We start from the raw sequence: 23,556 nt of genomic DNA, 5'->3' as shown, positions 1-23,556 counted from the left end.
ATTTCCCCAGTTTTCTTTTATATTTGCATAAGCACATTCCTACCTACTGCATTGTCTCCATATTGATTTTCATGCATTGCAGTCTCCTTCCTTGCTTGTCATTCCTCTTGCTTGGAATCTCTGCTTGAAGAGATCTGTTTCCTTACACATATTCTTACTTTTCAGGTGTTTGATACACTACGCAATTTCATTCAAGTTTCTCAAAAACCCGTAAAAGTTAGTACTTCTCATGGTTTTACCACAGAGAAGGTGATTCTAGTAGCTGAACATGCAAAACAAGTTTAATTACTTCGAAGTTGGAAGCTATCTTCCGAATCAAACTTGCCTGCAAAAAAAAAAAAACAAAAAAAAACATTTTTTGTACAACGTTTTTGTATCTTTTTCCAGGGTCTCCCTTATCACACAACACTTTTGCTACCTTGCGTTCTGGTTCTGACATCTGCAGAGACTGCTTTGATTTTTAGGCTAAATGCCTACGTTGTTAGGTTAGGCTAACTAGGTTTAGTTCTATTAGCATAAATAATAAATTTGCAGTGTATTTATGCTAATAGAACCAAACAATAGGTTTCCAGCTATAATTAATAATTCCAGCATTAATAATTCCAATAATAAATGTAAGGCAGCTTGGGATATTATTAAAACTGAGCTAGGCAAAGTGAAGTACAAACCGAATGAGAATATCTCAATTACCCGAGACGAATTTAATTATTCTTTGTCAAGTCTGGAAACTGTGATCCCACAAAGATCAATGCTGCAAAAGATTGTATCCACGGTGATGTAAATGGAGTACCAATATCACATGACAATAGTGATAATCTGCCTAGATTCAAGTGGTATGAAGTTAAGCCAATGGATATTATTAAAGCAACACAAAAATTAAACAATTCAAAATCTGAGGATTTCTATAGTACGAGGGTGAATCAAATATGAATGAGCCTTGTGCGGAAAAACAAAATTTATTGAAGGAAACAGACATTGCCACATCCTATTTTTCTACATAGTCTCCGCCCTTAGTGATACATTCTTCCCAACGTTGTGGTAGGTTCTTGATGCTGTTCTCGTAGAATGAAGCTGGGCGGGTAGCCAACCAGTTGCGCACAAAGGTTTCCACCTGATCGTTGGTCGCAAATCGCTCGCCCCCAAGTGCTTCTTTGAGGGGTCCGAACAGGTGAAAATCACATGGTGAAAGGTCTGGGCTGTACGGTGGATGCGGAAGTGGTTCCCAGTGAATTTCCACCAGTTTCTGCCGCATAACACCTGCTGTATGGGGTCTGGCATTGTCGTGGAGGAACAAGACCTGGCGGATGGGACAGCCTCGTCGTTTGCGTCGATACTGCGCCTTAACTTGATCCAGGAGGCCACAGTAGTAGGGTGAGTTGATGGTCCAACCTTCGTGTAAGAAATCCACCAGTAGGATCCCCCTCCAGTCCCAAAACACCGTGGCCAACACCTTCCCTGCAGACAACCGAACTTTGGCCTTCACGGGGTTTCCTTCGCCTTTCCTCCTCCACTCCATGCTGGCACGCTTGGATGCTGGGGTGTAATGATGCACCCATGTCTCATCACAGGTAACGATGCGATGCACAAACACTTCCCCTTCCACGTCAAAACGAGTGTGAAGCTGGCGAGCAATGTGAACTGTCATCTTTTTGAGCAACATTCAGCAGTTTGGGTACCCACCGAGCTGTGATCTTGCGGAAGCCCAAGTGCTTTGTGATGATTGATTGGACACTTCCATAGCTCACACCAAGTTCTGCCGCAATTTGCTTCAGTGACTCTGCGATCCTGTTCGACAAGCTCACGAACACGAGCCATGTTGTCATTCATCACACTGGTGTGAGGATGACGGGGGTGCACTTCATTTGCAACACGTTCACGGCCTTGCTGGAATTCCTTACACCACACCTTCACTCTTGCCCACGAGAGGGTACCATTCCCAAACTGGGCCTGCAGTCTCCAGTAAATTTCAGCCAGTTTGACGTTTTCCTGGGTGAGGAACTTGATTATGCGTTGCGCAACAGACACTGGCACACTCTGCTCTCATCGTGAGAGCTACTAAACTAAGCATGCCACACGCCGGCTGTTCTGGTTCCTGACCCATGACAGCCCCACCTACCGGCTGCACATGCCCAATCACACCCTGCTACCCATTGCGACACTTAGCCAATCTAGGCTCGTTCATATTTGATTCACCCTCGTATATCAAACTTTGTTATAAAAAGAATTAGTAGTACCCACTTACTACTCTTATTAATTGGATGTTTGACAGTGGGTGTTTCCCTACATGTCTCAGTTGTTCCAATACACAAAAAGGGAGATAAGTCCAATCCAAGTAATTACCGTCCAATATCACTTGTGCCTATTCTATCAAAAATTATAGAACACTGTACATATTCAGCTAGATTAGTATTTTTCAAAAAATTTATTCACAAATGCTCAGTATGGTTTTAGAGCTCATTCATCTACCACGAAAGCAAATGAAAACATTGTTGCAACAGTACTCTATGCTTTTTGAATCTAAACTTTCAGTGAGTGCAACGCTTATTGATTTAAGTAAAGCTTTTGATTCAGTTTCACATCAAATGCTGATAAAAAAGGTACGCTCTTATGGTATCCTAGAAGCTGAACTCTCATAAAATCTTATCTATCAAATAGACAGATGGTCAGTATAAACCGTAAATAATGACATCTCCTAAATATTGAAAGCTGAGTGCCCCAAGGTTCTGTTCTTGGTCCTTTCCTGTTTAACATTTATGTAAATGATCTCCCCAGCTTCATACCCCATAAAACAGTTTTGTATGCAGACGATACTACTTTCATCACAATTGGCAATAATAAATACATACTTTAAGAACTGGACGAAGAAGTAGAAGAGAAGTCCACTCTGGTTTGAAAATCAATTTACTATTAATCAAAACAAAACAGAAAATAATCTTCACCCTAAATAAGGACATTGAATGTACCTCAGTAAACCACCTTGGTCTACATCTAGATTAAAATTATCCTGGGATGTGCAAACAAATTACGCTGCAAACTGGTCAGAGTCATCTTTTTATTAAATAAACTTAGATCCTGTGTAAGTGAAAAATTATTGGTACAATCTTCTTATACTTTTTTTCATAGCCATTTAACATACGGGGTTTTATTATGGGGTAACTCGTCAACTGGTGGAAATGTATTCATTTGGCAGAAAAAGGCAGTAAAAAATATGGCTGCAATATTCAACCAATCTGTTTCATGCAAACCTCTTTTCAAGCAATATAAAATAATGACAGTTCCATGCCTAATGTTTATCAAAGGAAATATTTATAAATTCAACATAAGACACACTGTACAGACACAACACAAGATTCAGTTATAAGTTGGACACACTACCAACCAGGCTAAGCAAAGTACAAAACAATTACAAACAGACATTCCCCTTCCCCTTTCCACCAAACTCTACAAAGAATTCCCCAGCTAGGAATTTTCCACTTCAAGCACTGGTCAAAAGCTGTGGATTTTAAAGCACAGTCTTCTAATGTGAAGTTTGTGTAGGGTGCAATTTTTGTGTAAAAAATATCAAGTTTTCAAATTATATCACCATACCAGTTAATGTAATTTCATATAATTTAACAAGACACTTATTTACCACAAATGTGTGCCAAGCCATTATCTCACCTTCATCTGTTTACCAATATTTACTTCTAATAATGATATTACCTGATACAAACCTCACAAAATCAATCTAGGAAAGCAATGGAACATTAAATAACTGCAAAAATTTGAACTAGGAATGTATTTCACTTTCTCCTCTCCTCTAAAATATCGAAATACAGAATACTGTAACACATATTGACCTCAAACTACACTATATACAAAACAGAACAACAGTTATTTTTTCTGTACACACAAACTGGACATTTCATTGTATTATTGAGTTTACAACAGTATATAACAACCTACAAGTTATAGATTAAATTCACTGACATAAATAAGATATTTTTTTTTAGAAATTGCAAGTGTTGAAACACACGTGCAACTTTAGTGTAAAAAGATTCAAAATATATATTTTTTAAATATATTAAACTTTTTTTTTTTTTTTGCATATTAGGAACTTCTCACACTAATTATATACAATAATATATAATTTGATTTCTAATACTTGATTGGTTCATCCTAATCATAATTTGGTAATTTTGGAGCAGTTTTGTGAGCATGGCTTTCAGTTATTGTGCTACGTCTGCGAGTTCTGGGTCCCTGCACGTTTTGCTGCACTGGCGTAACAATGAACCTTTGTTGAGATTGTTGGTACATCGGGGAACTCATACTCATGAGTCTGCCGGTTGGGGAGATGTGGCGGCCCGCGACATTAGGGTTGGTCTCCAATATGGTTGGGAGTCCGTTTGCTTGGGTGGCGTTCGGTGCCCACTGGGGTCGACCAACGGAGGGCATGCGGGTCAGGGAGTGTTTCCTGACTTGCCCCTGAGGGTGGAATTGTTGGGGATTCTGGGGTAATTTTGCCCCACCACTTTGGTTCTGGTTCATTGATGTGTACAATGATTCCAACTCCTGCATTGTCGGCCTCTCTTCGTCACCCGTGGTGTTTGGTGACCAGGTTGAATTGGTGCGAACCAATCCAAGGTGAGTGGTGATCTAAAATTAAAGTGGAGAATGAGAATTGTGAATTCTGCTAAGCAGACAAATTTCGTGAACACTTAAGTGGGTTTTGCCTTCATGGTGATATTTTGTTATAACTTCCTATGAATTTCACAATATCTACAACAAAATACCATCTGAATCACTTAAATGTAAATTATATATTTGAAAATTCCGACTAAATTACATAGTAATAGGTGCACAAATGGCAAATTATTTTTCTTTGGAAGTAATTGCAGTAGGACAATACGAAGGGTAAAGGACTAAGGTTCATTGGTTTTTGTGTAGTTCTCCATTTATCGCGACCAGAGACTTAAATGAACTGAAATCTATATTAAACTACAATCTTATGTCGTTACTGCTTATTTTTCAATTAAGTAGAATGTTGTCCAGCAATAATGACATGGCAGAAGGATGAAGGTGAGAAGGCAAGTTCTCATTTGTGTGTCGGGAACATGTAGGTTATTTTAGGTAAGATTGTGGTACATAAGGTTTCTTGCATACTGAATTTACTCACTATGTCTTTTAAAAACTATGGCTAATCTTAAAATTATGACCTACATATATAGAGCAGCACGCTAGTAGTTTCAAAAATAGTGTTGTCAATACTTTTTCAGTTCTTCAGAGAAAATTTCTAGTAAATATGAAGCGGCTGGATATCAACCAGGAGATTTCCAGATAGGCTTGAAAGCTTTCGAGAGTTGACGTCTCTAATCTTCAGGGATTAAAGTGATCAAGAAAAACCTCATCATCATTCTCCACCAGGAAAGCTTCAATAATAATTTCTCGTCAATATTTTTATTTATGGTTGGTAGATGTGGAAAAGAGACGACATAACAAATTATGAACAAAAGCAGTTAATCCCACTACCAAACTTCATCTTTAAGACTATTTTCTTTGTATGGAATTTTCTTGAAACTAAAAATCCATTTCATACAGAGCCAGCTCTAATCTCAAGTAAACAGTAATGAAATTACACAAGAATAAGTCCATTAATGACATCAAGACCTACACTGACAGTCATATTTGAATTTCATGACCTCCACCTACCAACCCCACCCCTCTTCCAGCAACTTCAACACTTCTCTTGTTGTTAAGTATCATTTGGGTTTAATAATTTAAAAAATGTCCCTGTACAAACAATCTGCAAAGATTAAAAGATTTGTCCTATCAAACTGCAAATTTCATCTTGCAACTTTTCTTCCAAATTTATGCCAGAAGTGCTATACACACAACTGTACGTAGTATTTTCTTTTAAAAAATACTGAAAAATGAACTTTTTGCTCTACATATTTTGTTGTTAAAACGCGAAAACTTCATAGAGAGGAAGACTTACCTCTGGAGATCTCTGGAAGAAACTCAGCCTCCTGACTTTCCGGAAGACCGCATCGTTGGCTGCCTCCTGCATTGCAGCTGCCTCGAGAGAGCCGAGATCTTCGTTTGGTATGGTTCCACCCAGCTCATCCAGTAGTCTGAAAGGCAGAAATTAATTTCCAGTTAAGACATGACTTGCAAAGTAAGAGTAACATGAAATTTTAATTATGGGAATAGATAGACAAGTTTGTATCAATGTGTTTTTGAATTTTATATTGTTGAATATCAGGATTGAAGTAAAAAAAAGTATATTTGAAAGGCTACTTTCAAACAATCTAACAATGAAGACAAGAAATTTGCATAAATAATTTCATAAACTATTTAGTGGCCAAAGAACTAATAAAAATTGAGAAAAAAAAATTAGTTTGGAAAAACTGAACTTACTGTTTGCCTAGATTCTTCCCTTCCTCTTGGTGCAAAGTCTTGTTGTAGTTTCTTGCTATCTTGATGTCGTGTTTCCAGAAACGCCTGGTGTCAGACTGAGAAGCTTGTGGGGCCACCTCCTTGACCTGGAGTTAAGACAGTCATGTTAGGAATTGAAGCTCAAGATCATACTTGATTTTCATGCACAATAATAAGACATAACAAAAATGCAGTTATAAAATAGTTCTCAATAGGTTATTTTTACAATCCGTGGATATTATTTTCTTTGGAAGAATTTTTAGTCTTAATTTCTAGTATGAAATGCTGCCACGTTTACAGAATAATCAACAAGATTTTATTGTTCTATTTTCCTTGCAGTTCAAGATCTATAACAAGGATTCTGTCTCAGGTTCTATTCAACCTATTCTTACCACTGTCCTATTTAATGGACAGCAGAGGGCGATATTTTTTAATAATGTTTGTAGTGCATTATGAAGAATTTTATAAAGTACAGTAGACTCACGATTAACAGAGTCCCGATTAACCGAGGCTCCGGGTTAACCGAGGGAGTGGTTGGAAAACATTGTGCTTCATAACGCACCCCCTGTTTGTTTAGTAGTAAGTTGGAGTCAAGTCACCGTCTACGCTGCATGTGTTCGTTACATTGTCAGTGTATCCGATTGTTAACGGTGGTGTTTAAATCTGTGTATAGGCCTATTCTAAGCCAGTAATGTAGTATGAGTGGAAAACTGAAAAGGTGTGTCCAAAAAAGTATGAAAGACTTTTTGAAAAAGTAATCTTCTCATTTATGTTGTACTAGTAATAAATAATTACTATACAGTTTTAAGTGTTGTTTCGTCATTTACGACCTATTAGCACATTATCTCCGTATTATCAAAGTTTTTCCGTATCCGAGGTAGTCTGTCAATTAGCTTGGATAATTGCGAGTCTACTGTACATGAGAAACTACATTCTTTGAACTCCTATTAAATATTTTCTTAAAAATTTAGAATAATATAATAAAGATTATAAAATTATTACATTTTTATTAACTTAACAGGCATTTACTTAATTGTGTTCAAATTTATTGAATTCAGTCAATTGTTCATAATAGGCGTAAACTTGAATAGTGATTCTTTGATGTACAATATGTACGACTATATTCACTATTTTTAATAAATTTCTGATAAAGATGAAACAGGTGTCCTCTAAATATGAGTGGTAACAATGGTGAGAGATTGATACTTTTTTGAAAACCCGAATTTTGCTTTCAGGTGTCATATTTGATTATACCTCTGTACATATTTAAATTTGTGTTGCATGCATTTATTTGTATATCTATGTGCAATGTAGAAAATTGTCATTTCTTTCAATCATTTTATTTTTTCTTTCCAAGATCTAGGAAAAATGTGAAAGGTCTTATGGTCCCAGACATTTGAACCTCTTCTAGATAATATAATTAGTGATTCAGTGTTTAAAATGCTGTTGTAACAATTGTCAATTGCCTCCCTGTTAATGACTTGTTTCTAACAAAAATGCATTGATTTTATAAACAGTGCATGAATTATGCTTTGTGTTTAAAATTATTCCATGCTCCAATCGATTCGATTCTACAGAAATTGATGAAAAAGCAGAAAAACTCACTAAGGATTGTACTAACCTTGAGAACAATAATGCCAGCGATGAAAATGCAGACGATGTTGAGCAGTGTGAGACACAGACTGACACCTCCCAAGTAGGCATACTCCACCGGCAGATACTCTGTGTAGATGGGCTTGTAGGCATTGGTGCTTGTGGTGGTAGAGTTCAAAGCATCCTTCACAGTCTTTGCCCAATCTGAGCCTTCGCTGCCTTCCTTCAGGAGAGTGATACACGACAAGGCCCACAGCAGACCCTGCGGGGGGAAAAGGAAATTGATTTCTACAATCTATCCCCAGAATTTGTGGATCAAGGCAGCGCATAGCAGCAAAAAAGGGAGGGAAATCAAGTGGGTGGAGTGTTGAGTCATGGAGTTTAATTTTTGATTCTTTAAAGTCTTGATGAAGTTCATTATGCATCTGATCATGGCCGTAGGCAGGAAAAATTTTCAGGGGGAGGGGAGGCATTCATAATTGTTCTCTTGGGTGTCCCCAGAAATTTGAATAATATAAATAATAAGTTAATAACAATATATTAAAATATCAATTACACAAATTTTATTCCAAATAATAATTATTATTATTGCTGTTATATTCTTGAGGAGGCTTACTCAGTCCAGCAGAAGAGTAGTGAATATCCAGCACAAGATTTTTTTTTATGTTTCATACAGTGTACTGAAGTGCACAATTATTATAATTTATTAAATTTTAAATACCTTCATGAAAATGCTTTAAAAGATAGATGGAAATTTTAGTTAAAGTTTTTGTTGTTTGACCTTAAAACTTAATTTTTGAAAACTATGTAACCAGTTATTTTAAAAAAAAGAAAACAGCCCTGTGCATATATTGTAACCGTAATTGCGATCGTAACGTGCTATGAAACTGGAGCCGAGGTTTGTACTATCAAGGGGGATTTTCAACTTTATCGGACAGGGAATTTAAAAGTTGGAAAGAATTTTGGGACAATCATACTGGAATTTTTAGTCTGACCCAGGAATAATACTGGAAAGTGGACAGCAGAATAGAAATCGAAGGGGTCGCGTGGGTGGGCTGCAATTCAGAGATAAAATACTGTTTCACTCAAGTTTTAGAATTCCAAATTTATGAACATTCTAGATGGATCGTTTCAACATTGTCTCTTGTTCTATTTCTGTGAAACTTAGAATACATTTTTGAAAATTAGTTTCGGGTTTTGGTTTCTGAACTTCCATTAATCCAACATGCGAGATGTTTCAGGGGGGGGGGGTTTGAAATTTGCATAATCAAACAACAGATACAGTATCTATTCTGTAGGAATTACAAGTGTTCATAACATTTTATTTGTACGGGAAAGGGTTTCTTGAAAGGTGCGATAGGGGCTGATAATAGCTTGCAGTAGTTATTGTAATCTAGAAGGGGCAATATTTCGAATTACTGCAATGGTCATTATTTGAATAATGTTATCGTATTTGGACATCAATGCAAACTATTAACTTTTTATTTAGTAAAGAAACTATATAAGCAACTCTATTTACACAGTGTGAGGGTCGTCTCAATATTGATAGGGTTTGAACCCTAGAAACCCCCACCCCCTCTAAATACAGCCATGCATCTGATTGTTATTGTTTTGGATAATGATGAGCTGGAGTCACTCTTCATAACCTGAATATTGTAAGTACAAAATCCACACCAGCAAACAAAGAAAAAACATTTAAATTCAATTCACTTTTTGCATTATTGCAAGCACAATCACCAACTTAGATTCTAATAGAACCTCAATCTGGTAAAAATTGTTTCTAGAATACATCATGCATCTTCGACATACTTACAGCGTTAACTGCAGGAGGCAACAATGAGGCTGAAATTGCCACACCCACAAGGCATCCAGCATTGTTGCCCAAAACAGACAATGCCACACCAGCTCCAGAAGGTAATGCTATGAGGATACCAACCCACAAGGATCGTAGCATGCCTCTGAAAGGTACAAAAATGTGTTAACACCAATATGCAAAATATTTTGTAACATTGTAAAGAGTCTTCACAATGTGTTTGCACATTTATGTAAAAATTAAGTAAGGGTTTAGTCAGTAGGGCAACTAACTGCCACAGGAGTCTCAAGATTTGATTCCCAGGGTGGGTGATTCAAGGCCAGAACTTTTCCGGTCTTTTTCCAGTGTAAAATGGCTCTGGGGTTCATCCAGCCTCAAATCAGTGGGTACCATTGGGGGGGGGGAGGTGATGCTGGTCACATCACCTCCATAATGACAGATCGAGAATATGTGGTGCCCTATACTCACATCCCCTAAATGTGCCTTCATATGCTATATGCATGAGGAACTTTTGATCTTTAAAGAGACTAAATTCAATTCTTGTTTCTTAAACCTTGTAGTTTTCTATTTATTTACTCATTCATTCATTCATTACATTGAACTTATTCACTCTGAATCAAAATATTCAAATTCTTTGTCAGACAAACATTGAAGTATACTTTATGCATCAAAAGGCTAATGGGTAATAGACCTTCAGTTCATAGCATCTATACTGAAAATTCTGTCTACTGTTTTCAGTAGATCAATGGGTGTTTTGAAACTTCTACTGTTTTCAGTAGAACAACTGTAATTCTACTGTCTTTAGTAGGCTAATGTTTTCAGTAGATTAACTGTACTGCTAATGTTTTCTACTGTTTTTGGTAGTTAACTGTTTCCTCTATCTTAAATAGTTTAACTGTACTCTTAACTTTTTCAGCGATATAATTGTACAACTAACATATTTTATTGTGTTCAGTATATTGCTGTCTGAAAACCGTATACTCTTGTCAGTAATGAAAATTTTCTTATCTATACAATTGAAAATCCAATGGAAAAATCATAAACAACTAAAATAATTGTATGGTAAAGAATGTGGAACTTGCTACTTAGGAATGTGTTCACACAACAAAGAAATCAAATAAAGTGAACACGTTTTTAAGTGTGTAGCTTCATTGTGGTTAAAACACTTTTAGAAAATTGAAAAACTCTCTTTTATACATAAGTTGACATACTGTTTTTCCTATATTCACATGAAAACAGCAAAAAATTAGTTTAAATGAAGACCTGATCCTCAATGCTTGAAAAATCAAAACAAGTAAACGCTTGACTACGTTTATCAAAAAAATGGATCCTTTCTGCAATTGCATTACACAGATATAATATTAGCCATGGAAATTCCATGCTGAAAAAAAAATCAACTGATATGATCATGTATTCAAACTGCTAGCTGCATTAAGACCGAGTTATTTAAGAAAGAATTGTAGTAACTTATTAAGATATCTGACTTCAGTAGTATTCATTAGAAAAACAGTAGTAATTCAGTTCATTTACAGCTTTTCCAATTCACTTTAAAGTCACTGAAAATATGGTGTCAAGAATTAATTTGTCTATTCTTGGAGTCAATAAATGATTTTATAATATATTGTAGCAAGTATTGTGCATTATTATTCACATTGTTTTTTCAGTACAGGAGCCCTACTGCACAGTACAGTACAGTAGTCCTACTGTAAGATAAGATTTATTTCATCCATGAATCACTTATTTGCATACACAGACAGTGATATCAGACGTGTTAGTTTGTTTACAATATCATAAGCAATGCACTATAATGAAACAATGAAATATAATTTATGGTTACATAAAAATTATAATACAATATGATGTCAATACAATACATGGTAACTGTGGAATATAATAAAATATCATTGAGTACAACATCATGTAATAAAACTCTGCAATGAAAATGTTACGTTTTACCAGGCACCACACAATGTTTGGAACCTCTGATGTACATTGAGATGCCTCAATATCAGTATAGTATAATGTGGTTTTATTTTTAATAAGATATGAATTAGCGATTGTTGAAGAAAAATACATACATACATTATTGCAGGCTTAGATATTCATCAACTGAGCAGAAGCAGTGTTCCAGTAACTATTTGTACAGTTCTTAAAAGCTTTGCAGGTTTCAATGTTTTTTATGTGGTTTGGAAGGTTGTTATACGAGAGAGACCCCGAGTACTTATGTCCTCTTTCATATAGAACTGTATTGTGTACAGGTATTAGTTATTTCTATTTCTTGTGTTCTAATTGTGTATGTCATGGTGGCACCTAAACAAATCATAGAAGTTTGCTTTTAAATAGCAGAGCAAATGATAAATGTACAAGCATGGGAGTGGCAGAAAACCTAGATCCCTGAACAGCTTCCTACATGGTTCCTTTGGTCTTGCCCTCATGATTCGTATAACTTTCTTTTGTAAGATAATGATTTGCCTACTCTTGTACGCATTTCCCCAGAATATAATTCCGTACGTTAACAAGGATTGAAATAAGCTGAAATAAATTGTTTTCATTGTCTCCAAATTTGTAGATTATCTTGCTGAATTTGCCAGATAGTTGATTTGTGGTTCCCAGCTAAGATTTTCATTGATCCACAGCCCTAAAAATTTAACAGATTTCTCATAGTGAACCACATTGTTTTCTAATTTGATAGAAGGGTTACCTCGTGGTTGGCTCTTTGTGTGATGAGAATTTACTGCTATAGTTTTATTGACATTCAGTTTTAGTTGGTTGAGAACCACTTACAGAGATCCTCTATTGTGTGACCAATGTTGGAAAGAAGATCAGTGTTTGAGCCAGTCATCACCATGCTTGTATCATCTGCATATAAGACAGATCTTGCAGAGTTTAGGTTTTTTGGAAAGTCATTTATGTACAACACAAACAATATTGGCCCCAAGTATAGATCCCTGAGGAACTCCACATGTTATTTTGCATTGTTCTGACACACATGTACACCTACTTTTCTAGTCTACCTGCTTAATCTCTACAACTTGGGTAAGATTTTTGTAAATAGGATTGAAACCACTCGCTTGCTTTGCCTCTTATTCCATACTGATTTGGCCTCTCTAGTAGCTGACTATGAGGCACTAAGTCAAAAGCTTTTGTCAAATCAAGAAACAGGCCTACGCATTGGTCCCTATTGTCTAACAGATCCCTCACATATTTTAGATATTCAAATGTAGCAGAGACCGTTGATATTCCTCTACAAAATCAGTGTTGAGATGTGTTGTTGATATGGTATTTGCTAAGAAATGAAGTGAAGTACTGTAGAGTACAGTAGATCTACAATAGGATTTCGGTACATTTCACAGTATGCAGTAGACGACATTTGAAAACTAGAATTTGTGTACTGAAAACAGTAGAAATCTCCAGCAGGGGAACAAGTACATGCCTGTATGAGGGCTCTGAACCCACACTCCTTTATTACAAATCCTTGTTTGAGTTCAAATGTACATATGAAACAGTGGCTTGCCCAAATTTTCGAGGGTGGTATGTAAATTTTTTCACTAGTCAGCCCTCATTTGGTCATATTTTCCTGCCTTTGATATACTTTTATTTTAGAAATACTGGGTCAAAGGGGGGTTATGACCCCCACCACCCCATGCCTCCCTTGGGTACGCCACTTATGTAACATTCCATTCTAATGGAGTGCAACAACATTTTGTTCTTGATATGAATTGCATATTCATAAATAATTCAGTCCTCCAATTAATGCCTTAACCATGGACAAACATGTAAGCTTGTAAAAAACAGAACTTCTGAAAATGACTACATTACAATCTTATTCTCAGAATTCTTCGTCAATTTCATGTGCAAGCCAATAATTCCATGAAAATATATTGTATTCTGGTCTAATTTGTTAATGGAAGTTGTTTCACCAGTGCCACCAGCTGTGCAATCGTGCATGTTTTTATCCTTTAAGAGTTCCTGTTTCGAAGGGATCTTAATGGATACAGGTGTTTTCGGCTTTAATGGGTCTTAAATAGTGAGGTTTTTTAAGTTGAAATATGTCAGGAACAGTTTTTAAGTGTCTTTAACCCAACCCTCTACCTAATCCTCATATTACACTTTACAACACAGCATTATGTTTTAGTGCTTAGAAAGAATTGTGAAGCAGATGAAGGGGGCAGTTTTACACTGAAATGTCGTTCAACAATTGCATACTCACGTAAGTAGTTTTTTAAAATAATTTTATACTATTTTTAGTATTGTTTATATTATATAGTGAGTAGCATGCACCCAGCCACAATATGTTAACTTGTTAATGTTAGTAACTATTTAATTTCTTTTAAACTATTAATGAAATTGTCTTAACATTTATTTGCAAAGAATGATCCGGGTTAAAAACTGTAGATATCTAGTAACTTGTAAAATGTCCCAACTAAGTTTCTTAAACCTAGAATTTGTAACTTGTACTCACCTGCTTGACATTTCCGGTGTTGGCATCATGATATATCCCCAAGGATCACCGACTGCACCAACTACCAACCCAAAGAAGAAGCCAATGAGCAGACACATGAGGAGACCCACAAGCTCGTTCAACACGCCCATCTTCTGGAGGTTTCGATCGTTGATCACTGCACCAAATGTTCCGGCAAGAATTGGACCCTGAGAAGATGTTAAAATTAGATTAAATTTACAAAAAATAGTTACTGTGATACACAGAAAGATGCATTATCCAATTGCTCTTTCTTGGGAGAAAGATTTATTGTGATTCTGTAGAATTAATGATTTGAATGAATAACAAATTCATTAGGGCAAGCCCTATATAATAAGATTTAAAATTATTGCAAATTACTATTCCCATAATTTCAAAAATTCACTGACCATTACTAACAGTAAAAACTTGTTGTCTATTGTATCTACCTCAAAAATGCCATTTACACATAATATATTAAAAAAATGTTAAGAACTCACCATGAGGGGAGAGATTAACATACTGGCAACAATGACGACAGAGTTATTTTCAACGAGACCAATTGCAGCTACCATTCTGAAAAAAGAGATACAATATTTTAAGTCTTCACAGCTCAAGTCAGAGTGCATGTATTATAATTAGGGACCTCTAAGTTTTTTTGCAATTCTAGCAATGAAAGAAGTGATTATGAAATTATACACTAAACATTTTATGCCCAGTTAAGTGGCAAGGTAACACTATTACACAAATATAACTTTTTCTTTACATATTAGTGTTTAAAGTTTGTGTAAAGCTTCCCCCTCATGGGCAAGCAAATTTCTCTTTCTACTTCAAGCACAGATTATAAGATTATATTCTGACAAAGAAACCAATACGCTATTATGAAATATTTCAAATAGAAAATAAAAAGACCTTGTCGTCTTTATTTTCATGATATTGAAGTAAATAACAGCTAGATTCTGCCTGAACAATGTTTTGCATGTATACGTTTCATTCAAGTAATGTATTAGCATTATGGAACTAAATTTTTCACTTGTGTTTTCCCCTCAAAATTTGAATTTTTTTTTAAAAAATTCACAGAATATGATTGTCCACACACAACCACCATCCCTTAACATCTCCCCTTAATTTCTTAAATTAGGCACACACAGGAGATGTGCAATTTAGATTTTTCAGCAAAAAATCTGCTTATTCCCCTTAATGTTTTTACAAACACCCAATTTGTCATTTTGGCTCCAAATTTACATTTACATTTTTTTTTTAAATTTCATTTTTATAATATTTGGGGAGAAATGGCCTTTTGTACCTTTAATTCAAAACTAGTATCTATGAAAAAGGACACCTATCTCACAAAATTGAATCCAGAGATGGTATTTGGAATAAATGTTGATATTAGTTCTTGTTTTTGCAATGAGATTTCCATGGTTATTCTTGTGTGTATGTAATGCAATTGGAAAAATGAGCAATCTTTTGATCAACTAAGTCCATCTCGACAGTGTTTTGTTTGTTTATCACTTTTTCAAGAGTTGTGGGTCAGATTCTTTGTTTAACCTGATTTGTTGCTGTTTTTGCATGTATAAAGGAAGAACAACATGTCAATTTATGACTGAAGCAGCATATTTTTCGATTATCTATAAGTGTGTTAATCACGAAGCTACAGAGTTAAAAAAAAAATGTTCATATATTTGAAAAAGTTTTGTATATGAAAGTTTTTCTAAGTTACAAATTCCAGAAATTTATTTTAGTAGTTTTATATGATTTCTCCATTGCATTTACAGTTGTATAGATAAGAATTTTTCATAACCAATATATTGAAAACAAAATACTTTCCAATAGAAACCAATTCATTACAATTGACCAATCTGTTCCGATAGACCAATTGGTTCCGATAGTGTGTCTAAAAACACATATTGGCTATCAGAACAAATTGGAAAAAAATCCAGCTAGCTTCTTTAAGGTCGAGTTGGTTCTTAAGGAGTTCTTGTTAGGTATTTATTAAGATATATCAGACTTCAGTAGTATGCATTAGAATTCAGAGCAAATTCAGTGTAAGTGTGCTGTTATTCCAAAGAACTTCTAAATCACAGGAAATTTGGTGCCAAAAATGAATTTATAACATATTGATTCTACAATATATACAAACTTACAATTGGATACAATTCACTAATTGGAAATTGTCTTGATTCTTCATTTGGTTTCAGTTGAGATTCAGACAAACCAATACATTGTGATAGAATCAGATTCATTCCAATTGTAAAAAAAAAAGGTAAAGTGTTCCCCTGTGCATAGCACCACGCCATGAAGGCGTATAGGGGGTGTGGGGGTAACGCCCCACACTTTCTTGATCCGGTCGTGAGTAGGGGAGATGTGATCAGCATCACGCCCCTGACCGCCTTTACCCCCCAGGGTTTCCCCCAGGTACCCATGTTATTCGACGCTGGGTAGGCGCCGGGGCCGCTTCCACCGTTAGAAAAGTTCCCGGATTTGAACCCGCCGGGGATCGAACCCGGGACCTTGAGCATGGTAGTCAGACACGTTACCGACTGAGCCACCGTGGCCTCCAATTGTAACAGATATAATCAGATTCATTCCAATTAAAAACAATTGAAATTTAAATTGGAACCAATAGAAAATTCCAGCTGGGCAGAATACCAAGGTTAAACACACAACCTGTATATTACGTATCTGGAGGAGAAAGATATTTAACATACAGCAGATCTAACTGACACTTTGGCAAAGAAATTTAACAGTCATACTTTCATTAGCCAATAATGTAATATAATATATCGAGAACACAAATTAAGTGGTTTAATGCAAATAATTCTCAAAACTGCACGTTTTTTGTTTCACTTCTAAGGAGAATTACAGGTTATGTAAATGAGCAATTTTAATTTAGGAGTCAAGATGCCTGTTCATGCAATATATGATAATTAAACAATATAAATAGTGAAATAACTGCACTTACCTGCACCCTTACAGATTTCAAGGGAAATCTAAGCCCATTTCATTAACTCAATGAGTCATTATCATAAAGTCCCTTATTATCCCTACCTTTGTAACTCTCACCTGAACTTTTTCAGAGTTTCCAAATTAAAAATTATCTTTGATAACACGTAAACTTGTATCAAGTGGCAATCAGCAAGCGAGTTTTTTTTTCTGAAAGTAAGTTAGTTATGACAAGCTTGATGCTGGCTTGCATTGGCAAGTTTGCTGCAACTTCCTCTTATGGAAACTAGATAGCTGGATGCAAATTTGCAGCAAGTTCACAGAGCTTGCTGGAAGCTTCACATACACCATGGAAAGCTTGCTTCAGACTTGCAGCAAGTTTGCTGTGCTATCTGGTTATTCTTTTGTTCACAACAATTACTAAGTGTTACATTAACACTTTGTTCACAGTGCAACAGACTAGACTGACAAGGACTAAATATGTAGTACTGAGTATGCCTACCCTGCAACCAGAAGCAACATGAGAAAGTCGAACGTGAGTTCAGCAGCTGACTTCACCCCTTCCACCACTTGCGCAACCGTCAGTCTTGCCTTCACTGAATTCACGAATTTGGTCCAAGCAGAAGAAGTCTTCGCCTTTCTACAAAGAAAAGTAATGATAATTTAGTGCTTTTAGTTTTTCATTACAAAATAAAGAATCATGTCAAATCATCAATACACTCTCTCACTCTTACATGAATTTGCATTTAGGAAAATAAATTACAATTGTGGAAAGTAGAGAAAGAATGATATTGAATAAAATCTTGAAAACTTGAAACCTGAGACATGTTGTACACTATCTTTTTTTAAAATAAAATAAACTTACTCCTCTGCTGTAAGGGCATCCTGCGTGTCATCTTGGTAGAAGAAATCTCCTTCATCACCTTGGTAGAATATACTGCATGGTATAACACTGGAAGAAAAAAATCACACTTATAAAGATGAAAGAACATTTGATGATAGAAAGAAAGCAAATTAACTTTAGAAAAGTAGCCATACAATTCTTCCAAAATAAATTATATGCTAGGTTTTTAAAAAAGAAAAATTACTTTTATTGTGCTCATTACAGAAAAGAGGCTGAAAATACTATTTTAAAATTGCTGAGATAATTTCTGTTTACAAATAAAAAGTAGTAATACATATTTATAGTGGTAAAATGCAGTGCTTATTGAAGTTTAATTATTATTCATATCATCATACATGAGGAAAAAGTAACTGATTTAGGAAAATATTGGACGTGAAATTTCTTAATTTCCAAGAAAATATGGAAGTCAATGTGCATAAATCTTCCTAGATTGTTCTATGAAATTTTTACCATTAAGATAATGATTACAAGTTAATCAGTATACAAAGAACAGGCATAAAGTTCATTGCTTGTGTGTTTTCAGGTATTATTTAACAATACATTAAAAGACTGAAAACAAAATTATACTGAATATATATATATTACTGAATAATTGATGCATTATTAAAGCAGGATTAATCACCACAATAGCATTTACTTCGAGATGATTAACTAATTGAATCAACATTTTGTACCAAATAACTTATTTAAAAGTGTTATAAATTTGTTCAGTATATCCAGATCTGTATTGCTGACATATCCCTGTAAGAAATTAACATTAGGATTAAGTCTAACGACGTCTGAAAAATTTTGGCATGGGATATGACCTGTTCAACATCATAGTAACATTATGGTCTCCACCTAAAATAAACGCCAATCTACATTTTAAGCAGATGAAGTGTTGTAATGAACAAAAGAAAAATGTTTAATGTAAACAGTGTAAACTCACCTAACTGAAGAATTAAACTTTTCTCCAATTCCACATTCACCGAGGTATTGCAAACATTGTTCGCAGGCATCGAAATTTCCAACTGGGAAAAATACCTAAGAAAAATAATACAAAAAATTACTACATTAGATATGACCAGGTTACGCAAACACCTACACTCTGTCCCATCCATTTCTGGAGCATGCTAACTAAAACAAGTTTCTGCGCAAGCAGCGACGCGAGACTGCTCCACCAATGAACACCTCAGAAGGAACTGGTTTGCGTGGAGGGGGGAAAGCTACTGCTGTTACCAGCCTTCCCAGCACCATGTACTGCTTCGCTCTGCCCACTCGATTTCCCCACCTTCTCTGGCGCTATGCGCGGCCATGCTTCAGACATAGTTGGTACATTGTAGCTACTGAATACAGAACAAAGATTTTTGGATGTTACTAGTTACCTGTAACTAACAAGTAGCAGTTATTTTTTGAAAGTAAGTACCTGTAACTAACTGCAACAGTGTTGCTTTTTTGTAACAAAACCTTGGAATGAAATTACCGTTAAGCACTGAATGTAATATTTACTTTTCCAATAAAAAATTGTTAGTTTATAAGTGGATGAACTTTCTTGTTTAATAAGAAAGTGTGTTTAAGGTATGTGCATGTATAGAGAATAAAATTAATTTTCACCCCCAAACAGAGGTGGGACATCATCCAACCAGTTACGAGGTTACGTGTGGTCAGAACGAAGAACAGCCAATCGTCATCGTAGTTTTTTTTATTATCAAGTTATGCTCCTCATTCACCGGTCCCACTTCTGCCGCACGACCAGAGTGCGGGATGTATATCGTGGCGGCGATGATGGGGGAACGGTTGCCACCCCCCTCCCCCCACACACACTTTTTGCCACTATTACCTCCATAAACTCTCCTTCCCCCAGTTTTGGAACCCAATCGCCGCCAGTGTATAATATACGAGTATTCAATGCTTAAAAAGGTCCTTACATGCGCTATATTCAACTAAGATTTATATTAACAAGAAATCATACATACCTGGTAATACTTATCGCTTCTTCCTTTACACCATACTGCATTTTCTGTGAGCCTCAGGTCCGTAAGAACTTCTTCGAGGAGCTGGAAATAAAAAGGTTTAAATTTTTATTGGTATTTTGTCAGAATTATTTTTTCAAAAAGAGTGAATTTTCATTTATGTGGATACAAAAGACCACCACTCAATTTATTGAATTTCAATAAAATAATGGAATGAGTGGAGGAGCATGATCAAGATGTCTAAACGTTGAAGAAAAGGCATACAACCCAGAGTACTACAAAATTTCTTACGAGTTAAAATTTAATTCACCTACGTTTACGGACCTTGGCAGGAAATTTTAATGTGTGCATTCATTTCGTGCACAGGGAGGAAAAAGATCTTGCCTAGAATAAAAGCGAACCCCCTCCTTCCAGATTATTGATAAGCACTACGACGAGGAAATTGTTCATTGCTTTGCCCTTGCGGTCTGGCTGTGGAAAGAAATGTCTTCTGTAGCAGCAGTGTTGCAAAATAACCTGTGGTTCGTCTTTCAAGACTCATCATCTATTGTACTTCATGTATAAACATGAAGCATACAAATAATCTTACAAACTGGTCATATCCGTAGATATTTCCGCGAAAAATGTAGGCTCGACCAGGACTCGAACCCGTACTTCATATAATGTGTGATCTAATTTAAAATTACATTGCTAGAGTAAATCCACATAATCGAAACAACATTTCACACACACTTTTTACTAATGTTCTTTAATATGTTATAAAAAGGCTTTTATTGTGTTGCTAAACATGAAAAAATAGGTGAGAATTTTTCTGCTCCAGGATACTGGAAGCATAGCAAACTCAAAAGCACGCTCTCAGGTGTTGAGTACAAAAATACTTCTGCATCATAAGTTAAAAATAAGCTTTCCCTTCCCTCTCACGAGTCGAATGCAAGGTTGTCATTCCGCGGGAACTCTGTACGGAAACAGACCGATTCACCGAACTCTTAAGAACGTCGATATATATATATAAACAAAAGAAAACAACCACTTTTTGAACTTGGTACATGCTGTAACAATTACCCGTTTGGTTCTAAACGGACTGTCTTGTTGTCGCAGGTTCCACGGAACGCTCTACAATAAAATTGATGAAGTGCGGGTTACAAATTTCATGTTTGAATGCAAATTAAGTGCAATGTTATAAATATTGAGAGCCGCGGTAGCTCAGTCGTTAGGGCGTCTGACTACCATGCGAGAGACCAGGGTTCGATCCCGGCGGGGGAGAACCGGGATCTTTTCCACCTGTTCAAGCTGCTCCGGCGCCCACCCTGCCTCGTATAAAGTGGGTACCTGGAGGAAACTAGGGTGGTAAAGGCGGCCAGGGGCGTCGTGTTGATCACATCACCCCCACCTTCGGCCGAGATAAATGAGTTGTTTGGCTCTAACTCCACACCCCCTATACGCCTTTAAAGGCGTGGTGCAAAAGCACAGGGGAGCACTTTACTTTTTTTATAAATATTGAAAGAAAATTCATTAACACGGGCATAAGCCATATTAACTGTACACTAATGTATTCAGTGCATGACAATAACTGCTGGATTGTGTCAGAATTAATTGCTGTAATTTCGTTTTTCTGCCACTCTTGGCTAATCGCGAAGATGAGGATGGATAAAGGGAAAATCTCAAACATATAGGGACTAACAAGACTAACCCCACAGGATAATACTGGGTGCAGTCCAGACGCCAAAGCCTCGCTAGTCTGCAAAGTGCAGTCTAGGGTGTACTAAGTGGAAGGGAGCGTAAGGAAAGTCACTTCTTACAGCCCTGCGTTAGAAATGAAAAAAATGACATTGGATAAAGAGGAAAGTCACCGGGTTGTGTTCTATCTTCAAACACTCATGAAGACTGCCGTTCCGAATATAAACTGATATAAATATTAGATTATATATGATTGATTGTTCCACCTATTCAATATTTATGACGCAGAAAATTCAGGAGATTGTTCCTCTGCTGCAGTTAACTATATAGAAATAAAACTCAAGTTAATTCAACGCTGTCATAGCATGTTCTGTCTATGCAATAAAATATAAATATAACTTTGCAATACTACGCGTTAACCTTTTTCAGCATTAGAAAAAGGCGCTGGGATTTAAAGAGCAGAGGCTTACAATGGCGGTCCTTAGGAATGCATCTGTAGAAATACAACGTCGCAATGGCTATTCCTATAAGAGTTCATACAATGTGGTTCTTGTTCAGAGCATTACATCTAGAAGTTGAAAATGGTGAATGGAAGGTGATTCGTAAATATCCCCCAACAAATTATGCCTCCCTGGTGGAGTAGTGGTAACGTCGTCGCCTTATAATCCGGGGTTCCCGGGTTCGAAAACCAGGTAAAGGTGCATAGTGGTTCGGATCTTACTTTAAACTGTAGGTCCGATCCACAGATTAGCTTATCTGTGCATAAAGTAGACAAACAACAACAACCCAACAAATTATGAATGTCCTCTCAGTCTCCAAGAATTCTATTTAGTACGCTGAACTTCTACGATACTAACAGTTTGACATTAGCTTGTTCCAAATCATTGTTGTATTGAGTGCTTGTGCAGCATTATTTTCAGACTTGTTTTATAGCTTATGCATCACAGATGTGTGTTCTCTTGTAATAGAAGAATGATACTACTAGGACAGACGTTCTCAGTTCAAGTTTGATGAATACAACAATCAGTTACTTGCATAATAGAAACTTACGAAATACTGATCATTGACATTACTTGATTTTGTCAATTACTCATCAAGAAGAGAGAAACTCCGATTGAACAAGTCAGTCTCTTCATTACTTGAGCAAAAGGTTGAAATGGCACACGTAGTACCACTGTCAAGTAATGTGTGCTACCATAACACTTCAAAAACAGGCAATAAGCGAGCTGTACACCACTTCAATTTGTTTCTGGCAGGGATTCTTGGAACTTTTCAAGGTTGTTCTCTCGTTATCGTATCAAGTATTAGGTTGAATTGAGCTGAAACAAGTTCTTGTCCTAGCCTTCACTGGATCGTTGCAAAGGTGACTTCATTTGAGCCGTTGGACATCAAACCTAGCAAATGAATTCGGGAAAATTATTGTTCCAATCCGAGGAAAGCTGTAGACGTGAAATTGAAGTGGATATTAACATACTATCCGCCGAAATCCAGTAGCATTGTTAGTTTTCGCACACTTCAAGAATGACAGCTTTATCGAAAAAACGTACTTGACCTTGGAACATCTTGATCCAAATCGCAGTTCAGACGATTGCGAGGAGGAGTGGGGGAATCTAGTGCAGTCCAAAATACAACCAGAACAAATGTTAATATCAAGAAAATCGGGAGCAACAGACTTGTTTAACATGGCACGTTCATATCTGGGTCAATTTTTATCTCTCCAGCTTACCCGAGCTTCTTACTGATAGTTTGTCGTCTGTGCAAGAGTTGCTAATTGCAGCTTTGGGTTACAAAGGTTTTT

General features: G+C 36.2%; 1 protein-coding gene across 1 annotated transcript in view; it reads right to left on the bottom strand.

The window, feature by feature from the left end:
* Positions 1 to 3,763: 3,763 nt before the first annotated feature.
* Positions 3,764 to 23,556, bottom strand: part of LOC146004700 (uncharacterized) — a 51,871-nt gene continuing 32,078 nt past the window's right edge. Inside the window, exons 2-12 of the mRNA XM_083143649.1 lie at positions 20,085 to 20,165; positions 19,058 to 19,152; positions 18,091 to 18,177; positions 17,728 to 17,865; positions 14,780 to 14,855; positions 14,283 to 14,470; positions 9,821 to 9,965; positions 8,036 to 8,269; positions 6,397 to 6,521; positions 5,975 to 6,110; positions 3,764 to 4,635 (exon numbers count right to left, since the gene is read on the bottom strand). Coding sequence (XP_082999775.1) covers positions 4,159 to 4,635; positions 5,975 to 6,110; positions 6,397 to 6,521; positions 8,036 to 8,269; positions 9,821 to 9,965; positions 14,283 to 14,470; positions 14,780 to 14,855; positions 17,728 to 17,865; positions 18,091 to 18,177; positions 19,058 to 19,152; positions 20,085 to 20,165 — 1,782 coding nt within the window. The 3' untranslated portion in view covers positions 3,764 to 4,158. The remainder of the gene's footprint in view (positions 4,636 to 5,974; positions 6,111 to 6,396; positions 6,522 to 8,035; positions 8,270 to 9,820; positions 9,966 to 14,282; positions 14,471 to 14,779; positions 14,856 to 17,727; positions 17,866 to 18,090; positions 18,178 to 19,057; positions 19,153 to 20,084; positions 20,166 to 23,556) is intronic.

Source organism: Lepisma saccharinum, chromosome 22, assembly GCF_977018435.1.
Source record: "Lepisma saccharinum chromosome 22, izLepSacc3.1, whole genome shotgun sequence".
Taxonomy (NCBI): Eukaryota; Metazoa; Arthropoda; class Insecta; order Zygentoma; family Lepismatidae; genus Lepisma; species Lepisma saccharinum.
This window is presented reverse-complemented; position numbering and strand designations above follow the sequence as displayed.